Source organism: Hibiscus syriacus, unplaced genomic scaffold, assembly GCF_006381635.1.
Source record: "Hibiscus syriacus cultivar Baekdansim isolate YM2019G1 unplaced genomic scaffold, ASM638163v2 tig00016725_pilon, whole genome shotgun sequence".
Lineage (NCBI taxonomy): Eukaryota > Viridiplantae > Streptophyta > Magnoliopsida > Malvales > Malvaceae > Hibiscus > Hibiscus syriacus.
In genome coordinates this window covers 1,848,581-1,855,373 of record NW_024062391.1, presented here as the reverse complement: position 1 = coordinate 1,855,373, position 6,793 = coordinate 1,848,581, and the positions used below count along the sequence as shown (strand labels likewise).

Genomic DNA, 6,793 nt, shown 5'->3' with positions numbered 1-6,793 from the left:
AAAAAATTGCTAATTGGAAAAACAATACAAAGAAAGATTCACCATACAGTACGTCAAACACCCAAAAAAAAGTAACACAACCATATGTAAATATAAAAGTAACCTTAGATACATCACACAAACCTAGTCAGTTAAAAACATGAGAGGGTTAGATTAATGTATTGAATTTATGTTCTTGCTGAGTTCTTCCAGCTTATTCATCCTCAACTTTTCACTTTCACTCACTAGCTGTTCAATCAGTTAAAACATATAACAACAATTTTTTTGCATATTTTGAATTCAGTTTTGACATTACAATATAGAAACTAACCTCCATTAATTTGGTGAGGAGTTGTACTTTCTCTTTTTTCTTATCGTTAAACACCTCCGGGGCTTCCTCGTATTCCCTTTCCTGTAACATATTTCAATACCATGGATTTTAAATACTTAATACTCTCTGTATAAAAACTGAGGACACAACTATTCCAACTCGGATGTGAACAACTCAGATGCTTTAGGGAGAATAACATTACTTTCGATGAATTTTAAAAAATGTTGAATGGTCTCAAAGTGTGGTGAATTTGTACCTTTTCCTGGCAGGTATTCCCTAATGGTTTCAATTATTTCTTGACTGCATCGATCTTCTTCCTCACTATGACAACTTCCTTTCTCATGGGATCTGCCAGTGCTTCAAGCTCCTGAAAGATTTACATGGTTTTATAAGGCACTCTTTAATAGCTATGATGGAGGAAAACACATAAAATGCTAAACTTGAGACACCTTTTTCCATAATTTTCGAATCCATCCCAAGATCATGAATTTCTATCACTATGTGAGCCTATAAACTCTGAATTTTGCAGAAATTGAGTCTTAAAGTTTTAAGCTTTTCAAGTCAAAACAATGGGAGAAATGTAAAATTTTGTTTAAAGTTACCTCACGAATCATGGTTAAACGTTTAGTTTCCTCTTCAACGCGACCTAACTGAAGTTGAACTTTCTCTCGAATATCCATATAACCTGCATTTTATATTCAACTCACTCACGCTTCTATACCAGTAAAAAGAATACAAAAATATTTTCAAACTCAAATAAAAACCAAAACCTCGCAAAATTTAAAACTAAAAAGGAAAGAAGAAAAATTGAGCTGTGAAATGAAGAGTGAGAGAAAAAGGTTGGAAGAGAAGGGACATGGAAAGGAATTGAAGAGAGTAAAAGGGTAGAAATGGTAGATCAGAGAAAGTTCAAGAGAATTCTAAAGCAAGCAGAAGAAGAAAGCTGGAACTTTTAGGTGTTTCTTCTTCTTCTAGGGTTCGGACAGAGAAGAAAGACAAAGCTAATAAAATTTCCCCCTTTTGTAATCATCTTCAGGTTTTTGTGGGTCCTTAGCTTGGCTTCTTTCGCTAGATCTCGGGGTTTCATCATCTTGGATTTGTATTTCAGGTACATCTCTAGAAAAAAATGAAAAAGGGTTAAAAAGAGTGTGGGACTTAGAAACTATAACTTTACGGTATTTGTATTTACAAACACCACTAATGTACTGATAAATTACGGCGTTTATTCAAAAAACGCCACTAAAGTACGAGTCTTTGGTGGGGTTTGTATAAAAGCGCCACTATAGTATGAGTATTTGGCGGAATTTGTATAAAAACGCCACTAAAGTATGAGTCTTTAACGATATTTGTATAAAAATTCCACTAAAGTATGGGTCTTTAGCGGCGTTTATATAAAAATGCCACTAAAGTACAATATTTAGCATTGTTTATATAAAAACGCCACTGAAGTACGAGTATTTAATGGTGTTTGTGCTTAAAACGCCGCTAGTACAATATTTAGCGGCATTTATACAAAAACTCCAATAAAGTACAATATTTTGTGGCGTTTATATAAAAACACCACTAAAATACAAGTATTTACTAGTATTTGTTCTAAAAACGCCGCTAAAAACCCATTTTGATGTAGTATTTTTTCCTTCATTAATATTTTTCCCATGAGGATTTTATCTTAGTTAGGTTCTAATCAACACATTAACTTTGTATACATTCAATGAGGAGCGTTACAAATATTTATTTATATGGATGTATATTATGATTAGAACATTATCATAGTTAGGCACTATGATTAAGTGAATAAAATGACATCATTTTGGAATGGTTACTGATGACTAAGACAACATCGTTTTAGGCATTGAACTTTATGAGTATATAGATTTTGCCACTAAACTTTAAAAGCTTCAGTTTTTGGCACTAAATTTTTTGACCCCCGTTGGATGCCAATCATTCCCATCACCGATTATCTTTCGCAATAAGATTAGTATAAAAGGTTCTTGTTTCACTCCTCTTTCTGTTTATAAGATTGTTTTTAAAGAGAATCACTCAAAATTGATGAAAATTTGTTTAATGTTCGACGTGGTAATACTTCGATATCATCTGATGGTTATCTGATAAGGCTAGATTTGAGGTATATTTATCGTCTTCTTGAAATGATGCTTCTCATCATTCAGATTTTTGAACAAACACCCTAACCCACTCAAATATGAGAAAACCCTTAAACTGTTAAAAATGATGATTTTTTTTGTTTAATTTCAATGATTTTTAGTAGGTTTTGTGGAAAACCACTCCTAAAATTGAAAGATGGGTGAAATATGAACGTTTTGGTACTAATCTTCTCGCAGAAGATGATGGGAGGGATTGGTTATTTATAATGACAGAAAAAGTCCAATGCTTAAAAATAAATTATTTAAAAGTTTAGTGGCAAAATAAATACACCCTAAAGATTAATTCCTAAACAACGTCGTTTTAGACATCAATAGTCACAACAAAACAATTATGTTTTGTTCATGTCATCACACATTTTGGATTTTAACAGACAAGTGATATAATTGAAATCAAAATTAAGATTTAGTGCTATAATTAAAAATTTAATGGCATAAATGATACACGTCTAAAGTTAATAGGATCTAGTGTAATTTATAGTTTGATATAAATATTATCTTTGTTAAAATATAACAAAAACTCAAAAGTTGATCTAGTACTTCAACTTTAACATTAATCTTTAAAGGATTTGAATTTAAATATCTCCAAACATAATATTTCAATTATTTGATTTTGTTTTAATGTAACAGTGGTTGGGGACGAAACCAGGATTATATATTGGGAAAAACAATATTCTAAGAAATTATTATGTATTTAATCTGAAATTTTAAGGGGAGCAAGTCTAATTTTACTTAAATTTAAAATGATAAGGACCTAATCTTATTAAATAAAATATTTTGGGAGGGACCAATCCCTATATAGCTTCGTCCCTGGAAATCGTGTCAAGTGACAATACATCCATCACAATCAACAATAATATCATCAAATCCATGAAACAAACACCATAAAATGGAAAGTAGGGCTATAAGCGAGTCGAGTTGAATTCGAGTAGTGTTGAGGAGGGATGGGCATGAGTTGGGTTGGTTCGAATTTTTGGTCAAGCCAACCCGATCAAAAAATTATACACCCATTTCTCACATACGTTTTCGTATACGAGACACAGATGTCATATTACTCTTAAAAAAATTCCTCTTTTGAAAACCAATAAAATTTTGTTTCTTTTCATAAAACATTTTAATTTAATAATAATAAAACACTCATTAAACTTTATTATGTAAACAAAAATCTAATGTTCAAACATTTTATCTTTTTACATCATTATAAACCAAATACTTTTCAAAGCGTTATCATAATTCTATTACATGCCGACAATATTATCAAAAATAGACATAGCTGTCGCACAGTTACTGATGAGGCGACTCTTGATTTCCAATGTCAGATGCACTCCTTACTCTGCTTGCTAAAACCTACGCGTAAAATAAATACACGTTAAGTATTTACTTAGTGAGGTGTAATAACAATGAGGTAAATGTTCTTTTAGAAAATCCATATACCATAACTATCAAAATATAAATTGATATTTCAACTCATTATAAATTTAGTGGTTTTCACACACATGTGCGGATACGATAATTCACAAACTCATTGTGAATTACGTGGGGTGCACACATAGTGCCAATACGGATATTCATATACTAATTATGAATTTCTTAGGTTGCACACATATTGCCAATACGGAAATTCATAAACTTATTATGAATTTCTTAGGTTGCACACATAGTGCCAATACGGAATTCATAAACTTATTATGAATTTCTTAGGTTGCACACATAGTGCCAATACGAAAATTCATAAACTTATTATGAATTATTAGGTTGCACACATAATGCTCATTCGGTAAATACAATACAACATTAAGCAAAATGCATCTATGACTATCATAACATATAAGTACATAATTAATGTACTCACCTTTTATGCCTCAATAGGATGCCTTACTGATGTTCGACTAATCGACAACTTTATCTTTGCCATTTTTCTTGCTAGACTCATGAGCTTGATTTTGATCTACACAAGTATCCATAATTATACATACAATACAAATATTAGTATACTTCCTAACATTTATACTTATAATAATACTCAAAAGTACTATTATTTCCAAATTCTATTAAATTTCATCATATCTTAACATTTCAGGCTGACTGGAATCGGTACCCCTCCTATGGTATCGATACTTTTATACTATGGTACTGATACTCCCTTTCAGTATCGATACCATTTACGTATTCTGGAATCCATGGTATTGATACCTTTCTTTTAGTATCGGTACCCACATCAGTATCGATACTAATTGTATTAGTATCGATAATGTTCATCATATTTCTTCAAATTTAAACCTATAGTATCGGTATTGTTCTTACAGTATCGATACCCTTACCCAGATTTTCTATTTTTTAGCTCGATTTTTACCCAAATTTCGTCAAATTCCCTTACTTTTACCTCCAACAATACTATTAAGCTCTTTTTTACTTATCTCAACTAACTTTCCTTCATTTAGCTTCTTATAATATCTAAAATCTCCAAAGAACATCTCCAACCAAGAATCATACTACTTTTTCTAACATGTTTTTAATCACATCCAAGGCTTCTAATCTCTTATCTACTTCTTTGACAAGTCAATTATGCTTGTAAACATTAATAAAGACTCATATTTCAACAAATCACTTAAAAACTAATTTTCTTCAATCTCCAATATGTCATCCATTTATTAGTTTTAATCTTCTTTAAACCTTCCTTAAGCTTCCATCACACTTAAGGCTTCAAGAAAAAACCAAAAGCGAAAGGAAAAACTAGCTAAATGAAGCCTTACCTTTGGTTATGGAGGAGAGCACGAGCAACAGGGGAGGAAGAAGAGAACTTAGCTTGTTTATCCCTTTTTCCCCTTCTTCCTTTATTTTAAATATTCTATTAAAAATAAATCTTAAATCCATTTCCCTCTAAGGGACCAAAACACCCTTACAATCTTCCATTCTTACTATTTGGTCTTGATAAAAAAATTTAAATCATTTCTTATACTTTATCATTTATTCAATTTAATCATCCAAACTTTAATTCCTTTCATTATGATCACCGATCGGATACTTGGGGTATTACAACCCAACTCGAACTCGATCCATCATTTTAAGATAAAATCCGAACCCGACCTAACCTGACTCGAAATAATATATTTATAACAAAATATTACTTTTATTCAATAAAAATAAGGATTTAATTGAAAAAAAATGATTAACTACATGATTTATCACTTATCTTTATATTTGATCCACCTTACTCGCTCATTTAAAAAAATGTATGGTCATTTTCGATTATATTTAATTAAGATGTGGTCATTTTTATTTTTATTTAATTAAGATGTGGTCACTACTAGTTAACTATCGTTAACAGTTAACATATTAAGTGACATGATATTTTTGTATAATCACACATTTGGTCTATGTTATTTATATATTCTCTCAATTTAGTCATACTTTTAATAAATTAAAATAAATTTAATCCTTCAATCGAATGATACCACATGTCACTGCTGTCACTATCACCATTCGGTTGGAGGACTAACTTTAATTTAATCTAATATATTTATTTTTCACCAATACTTTGAAAAGTTAGTCCTCCAACCGAATGTGACACGTGGTACTAGTGACACGTGGTACCAATGACACATGGCATCATTCGATTGAAAGATTAAAATTATTTTAATTTATTAAAAGAAGGAAAAAATTAAGAGAATATATAAATAATAGGGACCGATGTGATTATATCAAAATATTTAATGACAGTTAACTCGTGATGACCACATCTTAATTAAATAAATCGAAAGTGACCATATATTATGTTTTTTTAAATCAGTGAGGAAAAGTGGACAAAACACAAACATAAATGATTAATCATGTAGTTAACCCAAAAAATAATATCTACAAAGGTCTCGTGCCCATTCATAGTGTTGAGTTCGATTTGACTCGAAAAGTATAAAACTAAGTTCGACTAGACTAAAAAACTTACGAGTTTAAAATTGTCAATCTCGACTTAAAATAAAAAAATTGAAGTCCAACTCGACTCGAAAGCATATGAGCATAAAATTTACAAATTCAACTTGAAATTAAATAAAAATTGAAGCTTGACCCGAGCTTGAAAAAACTTGAACTCAAAATATTCTTAGACTTAGCTTGATTGAAGCTTAAACTCGAACTCGAACCTAAACCGTAAGTACATGAAAACATTATATTATATTTTTTTTAAAAATAACTTAAATGTTAATATTAATACTAATTTAAAAATATAACATATTGTACTTTCGAGTTACTTGCCAATTTTCGAGTTAGATATTAAGTAGCTCACTTTTAGCTCGTTAAGAATTCAAGTCGAGTTAAAGTTCAAATTGAA

At 30.4% G+C, this 6,793-nt stretch overlaps 1 protein-coding gene across 1 annotated transcript; it reads right to left on the bottom strand.

The window, feature by feature from the left end:
* Positions 1-60: 60 nt before the first annotated feature.
* On the bottom strand, positions 61-990 carry LOC120208619. Its single transcript, XM_039207848.1, has 4 exons — positions 913-990; positions 633-677; positions 311-391; positions 61-228 (listed from the first exon to the last, which is right to left on the bottom strand). Exons 1-4 carry the CDS (start codon positions 988-990, stop codon positions 154-156), a joined length of 279 nt encoding a protein of 92 aa, XP_039063779.1. The 3' UTR covers positions 61-153.
* Positions 991-6,793: the final 5,803 nt, after the last annotated feature.

Bases quoted from the DNA above. Each gene is read 5' to 3' on its own strand.
- LOC120208619 (XM_039207848.1), bottom strand. From the start codon at position 990: ATGGATATTCGAGAGAAAGTTCAACTTCAGTTAGGTCGCGTTGAAGAG. The intron at 392-632 runs GTGAGGAAGAAG...AATATGTTACAG, and splicing joins TGAGAAAGGAAGTTGTCATA to GAAAGGGAATACGAGGAAGC. The intron at 229-310 runs GTTAGTTTCTAT...CTGATTGAACAG, and splicing joins TCCTCACCAAATTAATGGAG to CTAGTGAGTGAAAGTGAAAA.